The sequence below is a fragment of the Urocampus carinirostris genome, chromosome 3, assembly GCF_059441175.1.
Source record: "Urocampus carinirostris isolate Australia breed hairy pipefish chromosome 3, RoL_Ucar_1.0, whole genome shotgun sequence".
Taxonomy (NCBI): domain Eukaryota; kingdom Metazoa; phylum Chordata; class Actinopteri; order Syngnathiformes; family Syngnathidae; genus Urocampus; species Urocampus carinirostris.
In genome coordinates this window covers 24822419-24837948 of record NC_142351.1, presented here as the reverse complement: position 1 = coordinate 24837948, position 15530 = coordinate 24822419, and the positions used below count along the sequence as shown (strand labels likewise).

Sequence of the window (15530 nt, the reverse complement as noted above, 5' to 3'; positions counted from 1 at the left end):
CTGTCCCATTAACAGAAAAACACCCCCAAAGCATGATTCTACCACCCCCATGCTTTTGAGTAGGGATGGTGTTCTTCGCATTTTACTCTTCATTCTTCTTCCTCCAAGCACGCTTAGTGGAGTTATGACCAAAACGTTCTATTTTAGTCTCATCTGACCACAAAACCTTCTCCCATCACTCCTCTGTATCACCCAAATGGTCATATGCAAATTAAAGACGGGCCATGACATGTGCTGGTTTAAGCAGGGGAACCTTTCGTGCCATGCATGATTTAAAATCATAACGTCTTAGTGTATTAGCTACAGTAACCATGGAAATGGTGGTCCCAGCTCTTTTCAGGTCATTCCTCACCTTTCTTAGAATCATTGAGACCCCACGAGGTGATATCTTCCATGGGGCTTCACTCCGATTCAGATTGACCGTCATGTTTAGCTTGTTCCATTTTCTAACGATTGCTCCAGCAGTGGACTTTTTTCAACCAAGCTGCTTGGAAATTGCTCCATAGCCCTTTCCACTCTTGTGAAAGTGTACAATTTTGCCTCTGGTGTCTTTGGACAGCTCTTTGCTCTTCGCCATGTTACAAGCTAAAGTCTTACTAATTGTATGGAGAGGACAGGTGTCTGTATACAGCTAACAACCTCAACAAGGTGCATCTAATTCAGGATGATACATGGAGTTCAGGTGGACTTCAAATGGGCTGACTAGCAGGTCTTTCACGGTCAGAATTTGTAGCTGATACACAGGTGATCAAATACTTATTTGCAGCTGTATCACACAAATAAAATGTTAAAAAATAATGCATTGTGATTTATTGGACATGCACCAAACATACTGTAAATCACACAAGGTTGTCAACATTTTAGACATAACCCTATTTATTTTACTGCTTTGGAGCAAAAACTATGCTACAAATATTACCACACTACATAAATGTCAAATTACTTTCATCTTGTGTATGATAACTGTATGTATTTATTTGTGGTGTTCATTTATGTACTTAGCTGAGTATTTTATATGCTTTCATCAGGAAATGCAGATTAGCAATAAGGCTCTTTTTGATCTACCCTGAGTATTTGCCCGTCAAAACGTCAGTGCAAGCCACTGCACATCATATTGACTGCTTTTTCCATTGAACGCATATAATCAATATATGTTAAGTAAGGTACAAAATCAGCCCCCAAAAGCAGACACGATACCGATGCAAAAGAAAAATTTGGCTCCAAAACAATTAAAAATTGAATTAGGAGCATGAGCAGACTGGATGCAAACATTATACGAGTACTTATTGTATAGTTTGTGTACATATACAGTGCCGTGAATAGGTATTTGCCCCTTTCCTGAATTCTGTGTTTTTTGCCTTATTTACTACTCGCAAAGGTTACAAATCGTCAAACCAATTTTAATATCACACAGAGACAACCGAAGGATATATACAGTGTAGTTTTGAAATGTTGATCCCATTTATTAAAGCACAAAAAATCTAAACCTAACTGCTGGCCCTATGTGAATAAGTTATAACCCCCTGAAACTGATAGCGAGTTGGGCTGCCTAACGTTTGCGATAATTGGTAATGAATCTTTCACAACGCTCTTCTTTGCAAAACTGTTACAAAACTGCCATATTGGAGGTTTTTAGAGCATGACTTTAGCTTGTAACATGGCGAAGATCTCAAATGGATTTTATTCCGGACTTTGACCAGGACCTTATTTATTTATTTATTTATTTGCCATTCAGAGGTGGACTTGCTGGTGTGTTTTGGATCATTGTCCTGGTGCAGGATCCAAGAGTACTTGAGTTTAGGGGCACCAAGTGATAGCCGGACGTTCCCCTTCAGGATCTTTTTGTAAACACCAGAATTCATTATTCCTTAGACCACAGCAAATTGTAATGGTCCCTTGGCAGCAAAGCAGCCCCAGATCATTACACTGACATCACCATGCTTTACTCTTGGCATCATGTTATTTTTTTTCAAATGCTGTGCCATTTTTACAACAGATGTAACGGCATGTATACTTACAAAAACTTTTTGACTCATCAGTCCACGGAACAATTCTCCAAAAGTTTTGAGGATAATCATGATGCACTTTGGCAATTGTGAGACGACTCATGTTCGTTTTGCTCCAAAATATACGTTTTGGCCAGTGTCTTTCTTATAGCGGAGTCATGATCGCCTGCAGTTCCATGGATGTTTTTTCAGGTTCTTTTGTAACCCCCTGAATGAGCAGTCGACAAGTTCTTGAAATAAAAAGTAAAAAGCTTTGCCGCTGCTCCCAGTTTTCTCAATTTGGGATCATGGCTCTGACAGTGGTTCACTCGAGACTTAGAGCATTCCGAATGGCTTTGTGACCTTTTCCGGACTGATATATTTCAATCACTTTTTGTCTTATTTCTTCTGGAATTTGTTAGAATCATGGAAAGTCAATTGTGCTCTTGAGAATTTGTAGCCTACTTCTCCTTTTCACATAAGGTCAGATAGTTTTTTATTTTTTTGGATACTTTAATACATGGAAGCAACATTTAAAACTGTATTGTGTATTTCTTTGGGTTGTCTGTGTGAGATTGCATTTTTTAAAAACATTTTTAGATTAAAATTGGTTTGACGATCTTAAACCTATGATCCATCAATCAATCCATCCATTATCTGCACCGCTTATCCTCAGTAGGGTCGCGGGAACCCTATGATAAATATGCAAAAAACACAGAAATCTGGAAAAGGGCAAAAACTGTTTCACAACACTGTGCACCGACACCCACCCATGAGACTTTCTGCATATAGTTTACATTAAATACCTCATTTAATTAACAATAAACAATTAGAACACAGCAGAATGTTCATGCACATATTTTGTAACTGTGGGCATACTCACGTCAAAATTGATGAGTTACTACTTACATTACAGCTCATTTGCAATTTTCAACACATAAGAAACGTTAAAAAAAACATGACTTACCATCTAGTGAGAGCCAGTCGTGCTGAGAGGAAGGTAGTGAAGGTAGCGCACGGGCCTTGTACTCAAAAACCACAGAATTGGAGATGATCTGATTGCTGACGGACACTTGGAGCGTCACCAGGCCTGTATCATGAGCTAATGAGAGAGAAAAGTCATCTCATGATCTTGTCCTTATCATGGCTGGGCTTTTGGGGCTATTTTGGTGTAACAAGGAAATTTGCATACATATCTGACCTGGGCAGTAGCAACGCAACACCCCTGGTTGGATGAGAGAGGCTGGAACCGAGATCTGGTCAAATAAGCAGCTGTAGTTGGAGGCGGCTTCATGCCAAGGTCCCGTGATGAGCACCTTAACACCACCCTTCAATAAATAAATTGATTTCATCAGCTCAATCATAACTGACTTTGCATGGATGAAACAACTTTGTTCATAAGCAGGCCTGAAAACAAGGATTTTTAGTATAGGGGTCTAAAAATATTGTGATTTCTACATGTTTTAGACGTATAGCTTGCGTCTCAAGACTTCACCTGGCATCAATGTTCCCTCTAATTTTCCACGGGTCTGAGCGTTCACACAAAGTCGGTGAGCAACGCTTCAAACAACAGTGAGCAACCATAATCCCAAGTGTGGCAAGATAATTAATTATCAAACATGTCCAAAACTTGACATCAAGTTACATTTTGCCGAGTTTCCGGCAATGCAAAATTATTTTCCTCTTTTGAATGAATTGACTCATGTACTATTGCAGAGGTTTTACGGCCTACAAACGTCGTTTGTTCTTACAATTCTTTCACAAGATATCCATTTCTTTTTATTTCCTGATATATTTTGTCGCATAATATTAACATTTTTGGGGGCTTATTTAGTCGGTTCTAAGATACAAAACTGTACCTAATCACATTTTTTAGTGGAAGTACAATGTTGGCAACAAGATTCACTTGATATAATTGGAAATTATTTGAATGCAACACAAATTTTTTCTTCTTTTTGCGTGTTTTTTTCTACTTTTTAAAAAATTCCTTTAAAAAAATCTCATTGTGTTTGTTTTTTCCGAGCTGTTGCGTTTTCTTTTTGTTCTCTATTTACTTTTTTCCTACATTTCTTTATTTTTTTCTGGCTTTTTTCTAAATGTTTCCTTCTTTCTTTCTCAGCTTTTCACTACTTTTTCATTTTGGTATTTTTTTTTATTTTTTTGTTCTATTCCCCCCTTCTTTTAAGTCATTTTGTGCATAATTTTACATAATATTTGGTCATGTTGGGATTAAAGAAGCAAAAACAACCTGAAGAGCCGTTTAGGACCCGAAAGAGCCGGTTTCTTTTAGTGAGCCGAGCGGAAGAAGCCGGTTCTCGACAAACTGTACCAGCTTTACTCGACTTCAAAATACCGCATTTAGGACACAATGTCAGGGAAACCCGTGTATTTTTACCTTCGTGCACTGTAACTTTGACTTAATTCGCTTCTTAATTGGTCATTTTGAGCCCTCATTTTTGTGCGCTGGCTAGATTTTCTTGTGCGCTGAGAGTGTGCGAGCAGTGCGCAATTGTGCACGCGCGCAGCTTAGAGGGAACACTGCCTGGCATTCAAACAGCATTTTGAGTGATTCAAAACGGGTGGATAAGGATTTCTAGTACGTGCATGGCAATTTCCCCTCTTTTAAGAATGCTTTTTTTAAAGTTTCAGACACAGCCTGTGATGAAGAAATACATTTGGTTCCCGAGTCGGGTTTTGATGCTCAGGACAGCAGGTCAAACAGTACTGGTGTTTGGCCTTTTCTACTTTGCTTTGTCCTTTCATTACCAAACACATTTTTATCGTATCATCTTTATATACTACATACTAAAACATATACCTGTACATCATATAACTTAGTGAAGAACAGCGCAAAATAATGGAATGGCATGATCTTAATCTATACCTGTCAACCTGTACATTTTTGCCGTACAAAGTACGTTTATAATGCATTTTAAGACGTGAACGACGTACAAGAAAATCTGTACGGAAAACACAAATTTGTCAATGATGCCTACCATCCGGTATACACCGACTATCACCAAACGGCAAATCAATCAAGTCAAACCTTCTCGATTTTTTTCGTTGCAAACGAAGCGAGCGGTTTGATGCTACTGTGCGCATGCGTCTGCCACCTGGCGATTTCCCATCATGCATCATTCCGTGGTAGTTGTGTAGTAAAAGGAAGTCCGTCTCTTTTTAGAGAACAGGCTTTTTCGACTAAACTCATTAAAGAGAGCCGTCTCTCAAACGGCTAACTTTCTTTGATGCATTATTTTACCAATTATTGTGTTATATAAAGAAGTTAAAAAAAAATAAAGTATAAAAGGAGAAAATGAAAAAAGACAGTATCAGTAGATTACCAACAATAATTTAATGCAGAAAATGAATGAATAATTTGAATAAGAAAATGTATTATTCTACTTAGTTATATTTGCATGTATTTTTTCCTTCTACAGTGTACGTTCAAGCTACTTCATTTTTGAACTTTTTTTATAATAAACCTCATTCATGTCGAGCAACTCAGTATCTCACAACAAAATGTTAATTAACAATATATATGATATAACGAAACACATGCACAATACAACATGTTAAACTGCATAAATAAACACGTTTGAAAAAAATGGTGTAAGATTATTTTATATTTTGTAAGGGAAAATACAACAGTTTGTAAGGGCATGGAGCTGGAGGTTGACAAGTATGTAAATCTGAAGTTATCATGCTGCAGAATAACTTGAACATTGATGTCCAAACTGAAACGTTATAACTTGGTATTTTTGAGAATTACTCTGAAAACAGGGGGTTTGTAAACACTGATCAGTCCCTGGTTTTTGACTTAACAACGTGACCAGCCTCTTTTCTGGAACTTTAAAAAAAATTAACGTGTTTTGGTATTGTATGCTGCCATCCAGAGGAGCATTTCTAAAATTGCATGTTCAGGAAGCAGTGGCTCTGAAATCTTTATGCGAGTTTTCACTGCCATCTTGCGTTCAGTAATCATAATGTTAGGTTGGGCATTCCTGTTAGTGTTTTTTATTGGTTGGTTGGATCCCTGAACAATATTTCCTGTGGTGTGTCCTGGGCAAGTACAGGCTGGTGGCGTCGATCCCTCCCCATGCCAACATATGTTTCCACCTGGTCTAGAACCTTTCACACGTAAGGTGAATGTGCTAACCACTATACTAGGGAAACTGCACAATAGACTAATACAAAGGATAAAGTTAGATTAAATTAAAAAAAAAAATCAATATTCTTAGAAAAATTAGTATGCAAAATATTATCTGGCGTCTTTTAAACTTTTTTATTATGATTATTTATTTGGTTCACGCTGCTGATGAAAAATTGACTGCAAAATAGTTTAAATGGTGCCTTTACATAGCATTATTTTCGGTATTAAGATAATCAAAGACGTACCATTTATCCACCCAAAATATAATTAGGATAAAGTACATAGAAGATAGCAGTTCATTTCAAATTGTGTATGCCGTATTACAATTTTGTACACGATTTGATTTTTACAATAGGTGACACTAAATTTACTGCAAAAGGGGAAAAAACTAATTTGCTTCCACAAATTATATTTGTTTTAATTCTACATAGTCTGTATTGCTGTAAGAAAATAGGTGCTGCTTTTTGTTTTAAAGGTTTATTATTGTTCAACAAGGATATGGCAAGATTTAAGAAGGGAGGCAATTGGCTGAGTTCGAAAGGTATGTCACTTTCTCTATTTCTGAAGTCGGTTTGATGTTCCCAAAAGAAAAACTGGCACTTTTGTCATTGCAATAGCAAACAAAAAAAACAAGACAAAACAAAAAAAATATTATGAGTCTTTAATAACCTTATTAACACTATCTTGCACCCACTCACCTCAGGATAGGACCACTCAGGAGAGTAGTCAGTGACCATGAAGAGCCGCCCAGTGGCCTGGAGCATACCCAAAGCTCCATGGGCCACAGCCGCAGAGACCACGTCAGCCACGTTCATGTACGACAGTGACGCGGCCTCCCCAGAGTTTGCTCCTGCACCCGCTGCCCCACTTAGTGACTGTGGGCTGCAGCACGGCTGAAGGCAAAGCTCTGATGGGTTGTAGCTGGATCCCCTGCTGTCCTCCTGGCCCTGTTGTGGGCCCCCGGCGGCTGCATTCTGACTGTCGGAACTGTGCGAAGCGACAAGCTGGTGAGCGTAGAGGGCTCCACCGGCAGACATGGCCGCACCACTGCCATCCACTGAGATGAAGTCGTTAATGAGGTCTGAAAACTGGTTCCCGAAAGAGATGTCAAAGTGATCGAGGCTGATCTCCATGCCCGTCCCTGCGCCATTACCAGTGCCTCCCGCCAAGCTCTGGTGGGTGGCAACTGCATTGTAGAGTCCCTGGACCATGCTCGCTCCCTGAAGGAGTGGTTGCAGCTGCTGTTGTTGGGCAGCACGATTGCTGCCATCTCCATTTCCATTGTGAATTGCCATGTTTTCACCCGCACTTCCATTTCCGCCTCCTCCTCCTCCATCTGATGCATGAAGATAGTGCTCAGTAGGAACTTCTCCATTACCGACCACGCAGTTTTGCATCTGATCTCCAGGTTTGTGTAGATTTTCCGCTCCATTCTCAGATGGTCTAGCCTGCCCAGAGCTGACACTGCCAGTCTGTTCCAGTCCAACCACCTCCTTGTTTTCATTGCCAAGTCCAGGGTAGGTTCCCTGATACTGTAACAACTGCAAGGATCCAGTCTGGCTGTTGCTCTCTGTTGGAGAGCCTCCATTACAGTTGGACCGATGTTGGGTCTGCTGGTGGTTGTGGAGGTGGCCATTACTACCAGGAGATTCCGTCTTCACAATGTGCAGCCCCATGTAAGCTCCAGATTCGTGAGTGTTGTGTTCCATCATGTGGTTTTTTTGGTTCACCCTTCCTTGCGGAGCCTGGCCAGATTGGCACGCATCCTGAAAGAAAAAACTAGGTGAAGGGTTCTGGTGGGGCATGTGAGGACTAGACATAGCTTGACAGTAGCTCACTGAGGAAGCACTGGGGGCGTAGTCCTGCTTGGCATCGATAGCGCTGAAATCCATTTGCTCTAGGGTTGTGCTCGGACTTAAACCGCCCCCAGAAGGAAGTAGGGACGCTGCCGGGGTCAACGTGAGGCTCGTCTGACTTGAAGTGGCACCGGGTGGCAACGACACACTGCTCCCACAGTCCACTCCTGCTCCGACCTGATAGCCGCTATCCTTTGCCAGTTGCTGCTCAAAGGATGTGTCTTCAGTCTTGATGTTCTTCACCAAAGCCAAATTGAAGCTGTATCCGTTGTCTGCCATTGGGGGTGGGCTCTGTAAAGCGCCGTTGGTGCCACCGCTGAGACTGCAGGAGGAGGCACAATTTCCTTCAGTCTTCATGGCGCTTCCTCCATAGGTCTGACCTTGTTTAGGGTTGTTTAGGAAGCAGTCAGGGTCGAAGTTCATATTGGTCTCGGGGATCTTGATGCTTCCGGAATCAAGACTGCTTGAGAGAACAAGTTCCTCCGAAACCCCAGCCGTGGACAACATTGAGAGGCTGTTGCTCGTATTTCCAGGTTCCACCACGGCCCCACCAGTAAAAGCGAACTTGTGACGATCGGGGAGCACCAGACCTTGGGAGGTGGCATCAGCACCCATCAGATGGGTGTTGGGCCCGCCAGTGGGAGACATGCTGTAGACTGGGTCCCCGGGCACTTCTGACATGAAGACCCCCTGGGAAAGGCCGGACATGACAGAAGCCACATGACCGATTCCCGTCACCACAGGGCTGTCGGCCATGTCTGGGTCACTGTTGAGACCGCTGCTAATGGACACGGGTGAGTTCTGAGTGGTGTCCGGCACCTCCACCTGGTTGGTGGATGACACTTCTGTGCTGTTCTGATGAAGCAAGACCGGCTTGTGGACTTTCCCATTCCGTTTCTCCCTGGCGCTGACCGCACCTCCTCCGGCTCCAACCCCTGAACTTTTGGGGCCACCATGGCCGCTGTGCTCGGTTTTGCCCTCAGACACGTCATTGTTTTGCACTTCAGAGTGGGTGCTGCTGTAGGTTCCAGTGCGGGGGTCCACTTTGGGGGAAATTATTCGATGTTTGGCACTGTTGCATTTGTGGTGCACACTGCTGCCAGCACCTGAGGTAAACAGCAAACAAAGACAGGACTTTCATTGTTGCAGTTTCATTGGAAATATAGATAAGAAAAAATGATTTAACTTTAATGTGCCATCTGGGTTCTCATTGGAGGAATTACAGTACCATTTATATCATTCTCCTTAAAGAAGGTTTGCAATGGTTTTTTTTTTGCAGACTTTGATAGTACAAAGCATTAGCAAGGAGCATATTGTGTACAATGACAAATAATGTCCAATGTTTGATATTGTGTCACATATATACAGTGATATTCCCTCATGCTCTATGCATCCCGCTCTGCAATTCTTCTATTGTATGGTACTGCTATTGAAGAGGTATCCTTTACAATTAATTCCTCGAAAGTGGACAAGGAAAAAAGAAAAGGAAGAGAATTTCTGGCCATTGAAACAAAGCAAAAGATAATAGAAATATAAAGAAACACACACCGCCGTGCAAGAGGAGTTCAGAGACAACAAGGAGGAGGATTCAGCCATCATTCCAACAGCCCAAATTAAAGACATTTTGGCAAAATTCCATGAAGTCTTGAAATTTGTGGTAAGGAATCACCCAGAAAAAGCTTTGACAGGTCAGGTTATCACTCATTATGATGAAGTCTGCTTTGGGCATTACCAACGGATTGTCAAAGCCGGCAAAACCTGACATCATTGGATCAGTTTTTCAAGAAACGCAAGGCAGAAAATACTGCTGTAAACCACTAAACAAAGAAGCCAGTTAAAAGGTTAATAAAAATTGTATCAACTTTTTTCTTTGTTTTTTTGCATGATGTGTGTCTCGCTTTTTTGGTGTGTGGTAATCTAATTTCAACATGTATTTGTTTTGTGGCTGGTGGCTGAGTGAGGTAGTACGAGCCCGGATGCTGTACATTGCATTTCTTCTAAAGCAGTGGACCAGCACCAGGATCTGATGCATGTCATCACCTGGATTCTTCTGCATCGACCAGCTGGTTGAGATGGGGAACTTTGCTGTTGCGGTCTTGTTTTTGGACTATTGTACAATATCAGTTACTACTTATTTCTATTGTCAATGTTGACTATGTTTTGTCTCTCGGTGGCCACGCGACATTGTTCCAAAAGGGGGACTGCATCCTGGGCAGTCCCCTTTCAAGGTTTCTAATTTTTTTCCTATGCTGTTTTTTTTTAGTTCTTTATTGCCTGCCGATAGGTTTGAGATCAGGAAATGTTGTAACTACCATATTTTGGGGGATGTGAGCCCTCTGAGACAATATGATTAGGGACTATTCAAATAAATCCAAATATTTAGGTGTCGTGAATGACGCAAATGTCAAAAAACAACAGGACCCTGCCCTCATGGACCTGGCTCAAAGGAGTACTCTTCTGTGACTAAAATCCCTTGTAAACAATACAGATCCTTGTTTAGATGCATAATATCCCTCAGCAAAAACATTTTTCAACAAATCTAAAACAACAACCACTCCCTCACTTCTAGAATTCACAAACTAAATACCGTTTTCTAATTTGGCCCCCTTCGCTAAAGCCCTTACCCGGCGTGCCTGTGCAGAGACAGTTGTGAGTCCGGGGAGGTGGCTTAGTTTGGTGGCTGTCCAGTATCTGCTGCACTAGCTGCTCCACAGAGAAGCCAGAGCTGCTGTTCCCGTTGCTGCAAGTCCACTTGATGCCATGAACTGCCGGGAGAGAGGAGGAGGAGACACAGATGTCAGACCACCAGCCACGCTATCAGCCCGCTGCCTCCCAACCTGACACCTGACAATACTAATGCTGGTCAGACCAACAAGCCTCTCAGCGGTTCTGGCTTTGCCTGAAGGCCAACAGACAACCCTCTGACTGGTCCATAATCTAGAAGCAAAGTGTCTCACCCTCAGTCACAGTTTCCAGCATACTCTGACAACAACAAAGAACAATTTGGTGTCTTCTCCCCCTGCGATTCCCCTATCCTGAACAACATTTCGTCTCCCATCACAGTTTCTAGGTTGTTCCCTCCACCTCTTCTTTTCTTTTCACACATGCTATTTTGTACTCTCAGTGAGAGCTGATGAAAGTGACAGCAAGCCCATTTCCTTCCACCCGCTGCTGTTACCCTGACCCAATTCTCCACTTTGACAAGGGAAAGTTTCTGGAATGAAACAACACCAAGATGATGCACCACAAAACAATGCTTGCTCCAAGTGAGCTCAGTCAGACATCAAAACAATCTAATCATACTTTGCTTTGTCTGCCAAGCAGACTAAATGTCGTCTCAGATGGATAGGTGTTTTAGTGGGCGTAGATAGACAGAATAGGAAAAAAAGATCATATTTTTGGAGCAGAGTAGTATGCACACAACTTGAGCATGCTGCATCCCTTTTTGCTGAGCTGATAACAATGGTATGAATTAGGGCAAATATGATCTTGATGATAAAGCAAATATTTCAAACTTTTCAATGCTTTACATTTATCTTTCAACCTATGATGCCAAATTGTGTATAAAAAAGGAACATTATTTTACTGTATATAATGCTTTCCACATCTCACGGTGGTTACTTAAAGCATTTCATTGACCAATTTAAAAATATATTCATACATAATAACCAGCAGCAGCTATACACAAGTATATAGTGGTCACATAAAGTCTAAACATCCTTGTTCAAATGCCAATGAGAACACCAAAATAATAAATGTTGAAAGTATTGTAAGACATTTTAAATTTTTGAAAAAGCAAAAAAAAGAAAAAGACAGAAAATAATGGTGGCAGTGCACATTGACCTTTCATAAATGCTTCAACCACCTTTTTAGTGGCAAATACAATAAATCTGATTATTTTGATTCATGACCTATGATGTCCTGAATATCCGTGATATTTTAACTGTAAATAAAATGGCCCGGGATCGAAGTTTGAATCTGAAGAGCAACAATATGATCGACAGTAAACACGAGCCAATCAATTCACCGACCTGACAACATGGTAGATCTGGTAGTGAGCATCACGTGGCCCTGACAAAAAGTGCAGATAACACACAGTCATCACCAGAGCCCCGAAGCTAAAGAGGACCACACTAAGTGCATACAAAGCCCTAATGATAAGAAAAACCATAGAATCAGTACTTACTTTGCTACTGCTGCATAGTATTACAGGTAAATACTGTAGATGCAATTTAAACATGTTGAAAGTGCGACTGGATAATCATTGTAAGACATTGTTGCCTTTAATTGCACATTGTCATTCCAACTCAATATTATTAAATGATTTGCTGGCTTTATGGCAACTGTAATAGCCGCATCCAATAGGGCGGATAGGGTGGACATACTGGTTTGAGCGACGATACAGAATACATTGCGTATCCGATGCAAATGTGAGGAAAAAACAGAAAGTCAAACAAAACCATTTTTAGATCCCGAAGTTTGTGAGTTTGTGAGTTTATTGTTTTTTTGTGTTTGTTTGACTGGTATTTACTGAAACAAGTTCAAATGATGTCGACAACATGTATTATGTACTATTATGAAATTGTTTTCTAAAATGTTTTGAATATAGGAGCAAAGTTGCAGTTAAATCAAGACACAGCAAAGTGATAAGATAATTGCAAAGATAAATGTAAACAAACAAAAAAAAGGCTTAGTTTATCTTGGTCCTGATAAATTGGCCAAGGGCGGCATTAGCTCAGGAGGTAGAGTGCTCATTTTGGGATCAAGAGGTCGCAGGTTCGATTTTCGGCTCCTCCGTGTTATATGTCGAAGTGTCCTTGTGCAAGACACTGAATCCCTAATGCCCCCAATAAGCAGGTAGGCGCCTTGCATGGCTGACTCCCTATTGGTGTATGAGTGTGTGTAAATGGGTAAGTTTGAAGCACATTGTAAAGCGCTTTGGGAGGTCTTCATTGACTTGAAAAGCACTATATAAATGCAGAACATTAACCATTTACACAGAAGACATGGAGAATAACGGGGGAAAAACACTCAAATCACATAATATACCATAATAAGCTAATACAGTGCATCCGAAAAGTATTCACAGCGCTTCACTTTTTCCACATTTTGTTATGTTACAGCCTCATTCCAAATTGTATTTAAGCTCTTATCTCAAAATTCTACACAAAATACTCCATTATGACAACGTGAAAACGTTTTTTTTTACTTTTTTTGAATTTATTAAAAATAGAAAACTAAGTAATCACATTTACATAAGTATTCACAGCCTTTGCCATGAAGCTCAAAATTGAGCACAGGTGCATCTTTTTTCCACTGATCATCCTTGAGATCTTTCTACAGCTTAATTGGAGTCCACCTGCAGTAAATTCAGTTGATTGGACATGATTTGGAAAGGCATACACCTGTCTATATAAGGTCCCTCAGTTGAGTGTGCATGTCAGAGTACAAACACCAAGCATGAAGTCAAAAGAACTGTCTGTAGACCAGCGAGACAGGATTTTCTTGAGGCACACATCTGAGGTAGGATACAGAAAAATTTCTGCTGCTTTGAAGGTCCCAATGAGCACAGTGGCCTCCATTATTCGTAAATGGAAGACATTTGGAACCACCAGGACTCTTCCTAGAGCTGGCCGGCCTTCTAAACTGAGCTATCGGGGAAGAAGGGCCTTAGTCAGGGAGGTGACCAAGAACCCGATGTCAGAGCTCCCGCCTTCCTCTGTGGAGAGAGGAGAGCCTTCCAGAAGGACAAACATCTCTGCAGCAATCCAGTGAAGCATGGTGGTGGCAGCATCATACTGTGGGGATGTTTATCAGCAGCAGGAACTGGCAGACTAGTCAGGTTAGAAGGAAAAATGAATGCAGCAATATAGCGCTTTTGATCTCAGGCTGGGGCGAAGGTTCATTTTTCAGCAGGACAACGACCCAAAGCACACAGCCAAGATCTCAAAAGATTGGCTTCAGAACCACTCCGTGAATGTCCTGGAGTGGCCCAGCCAGAGTCCAGACTTGAATCCGATCGAACATCTCTGGAGAGATCTGAAAATGGCTGTGCACAAATGTCTCCCATCCAACCTGATTGAGCTTGAGACTTATTGCAAAGAAGAATGGGCAAAACTGCCTAAAGATAGGTGTGCTAAACTTGTGGGATCATATTCAAAAAGACTTGAGGCTGTATTTGCTGCCAAAGGTGGATCAACCAAGCATTAAGCAAAGGCTGTGAATACTTATGTGATTGTGATTTCTTAGTTTTCTATTTTTAATAAATTCAAAAAAAGTGAAAAAAAAAAACTTTTTCACATTGTCATAATGGAGTATTTTGTGTAAAATTTTGAGATAAGAGATTAAATTAATATAATTTGGAATGAGGCTGTAACAAAACAAAATGTGGAAAAAGTGAAGCGCTGTGAATACTTTCCGGATGTACTGTATATACTTTTGACATTTGTATTATTCATCAAATCTAAGTGCATTGATAAAAGATTGTTAGGTAGCACATAATCGCCCAGATCTTAACACAGTATAGAACAAAGCGTTATATCCAAGATGCTGAAGTTGATTTATACCCCCAAATTATATACAAATACAACATCTAAAAATCTTTCCATCTATCTACTGTATGAGCATATTTCCATGTACACATACATGTTGTACAAACTGTACTTTAATGTCCGTTACTTTTGTTTATTTTTGCGTATGGACCATTTAAGAGAGACATGATGTGATCGGGGGGAGTTGACAGATGCGGGAGTCTGTTATTCAGTCTGTGGGTGGCACGAACGGGCGTAGGTTGTGACCGACAGCAGCCCGTTTTGAATGTATATTAATGTTTGTTATTATTTATAAAATCGGTGATCAGACCTCATCAGTGACTGTGTTCATTATTGACTACACATAGGAGCATTACGTTATTTTCCAGACTATAAGTCGCACCTGGAGTATAGGTTGCATTTTTTGGGGAAATTTATTGACTAAATTCAACAACAAAAACATACATGTCATCCTGAAGGGCAATTTAAAAATGTAAACAAAATAGAGAAATATTGGATAAATAAGTGTACAGTATATTAACGTTACATGATTGACATGCCTAGTAATGTCAGTGACGGTGTATTAAGAGTTTTTTTTAGATAACCCTAGCATAAAGAACATGCTTACCAAACTATCAGTTTCAATACAAATCACTAAATCCAATGAAATCTTTGTTTTTGGTGTCATTTTTACCAGTAAACAACTCCCCCAACTCGGTAGGTAGACGATGCGCCGGTTCTTTCTTCCGCTCCTTGGTCGCTTACGTCAGACTCATCATCACTTCCACTTCTAGGTAACTCCAAACTTTCTTTGTGCAGCTGGATTACCGTTTTTGACTGCATATTTCACTATTTGCATTTCGTAATCTGGAGAATATTATTTTATTTTCAGTACCATTTTTCTTCAGGTCTTGTTTTTATGAATTACCAGTATTGTGCCAAAAAAAGACCCCTCTCTCAACAGAGCAAGGTTGAAATGATGAACACAAACGTAGAGCCCCCGCTTGTG

The 15530-nt window shown here is 40.7% G+C and overlaps 1 protein-coding gene across 5 annotated transcripts in view; it reads right to left on the bottom strand.

The window, feature by feature from the left end:
- The window catches only part of camta1a (calmodulin binding transcription activator 1a), a 517270-nt gene that overhangs the window by 34822 nt on the left and 466918 nt on the right, over positions 1-15530 (bottom strand). For 3 of the 5 annotated variants that reach the window (XM_088331228.1, XM_088331229.1, XM_088331231.1), the window contains exons 8-11: positions 10616-10756; positions 6834-9097; positions 3187-3313; positions 2953-3087 (exon numbers count right to left, since the gene is read on the bottom strand). In XM_088331228.1, the coding sequence (XP_088187354.1) occupies positions 2953-3087; positions 3187-3313; positions 6834-9097; positions 10616-10756 (2667 nt within the window). Of the gene's footprint in view, positions 1-2952; positions 3088-3177; positions 3314-6833; positions 9098-10615; positions 10757-15530 lie in introns of all 5 variants that reach the window. The other 2 variants (XM_088331227.1, XM_088331230.1) reach the window with 2 other exon arrangements.